A 355-nucleotide genomic window follows, 5' to 3' on the forward strand; every position below is an offset into this window, starting at 1 on the left:
ATTATACACAATTCATTATTCTGCGTACGAATATCATGTATATTAATCTGGAATAGTCCGCATCTAAATTTCCATCTATCCTTTCGCATCCTATAACTATTCATTATTCATTATTCATTATTCTGCGTACGAATATTATGAATATTAAAGTACCATGTTCTGCGTACGAGAACGAGCTCCTCTCTCTCCTATGAATATTAAAATGCCTTGAGCAGCAGAATTCATTAAGGAAAATATTCCCTTTTTCCCTCTTTCGTAGTATCCCTGTTTTTTTAAGTTATGGGTAAAACACTTGCGGTACTTAATTAAGAACTACTTTCAAGAAGTTACGTCGTCGTGTTTAGGAGGCTGAGGC

General features: G+C 34.6%; 1 protein-coding gene across 1 annotated transcript in view; it reads right to left on the reverse strand.

Moving 5' to 3' along the window:
• Window positions 1-340: 340 nt before the first annotated feature.
• LOC137631649 (putative uncharacterized protein ENSP00000383309) overlaps window positions 341-355 on the reverse strand; it is a 2,377-nt gene continuing 2,362 nt past the window's right edge. The window contains exon 2 of the mRNA XM_068363521.1: window positions 341-355. This exon is cut by the window's right edge and continues 1,409 nt beyond it. Within this exon, the coding sequence (XP_068219622.1) occupies window positions 341-355 (15 nt within the window).

This window comes from Palaemon carinicauda, chromosome 40 (assembly GCF_036898095.1).
Source record: "Palaemon carinicauda isolate YSFRI2023 chromosome 40, ASM3689809v2, whole genome shotgun sequence".
NCBI classification, from domain to species: domain Eukaryota; kingdom Metazoa; phylum Arthropoda; class Malacostraca; order Decapoda; family Palaemonidae; genus Palaemon; species Palaemon carinicauda.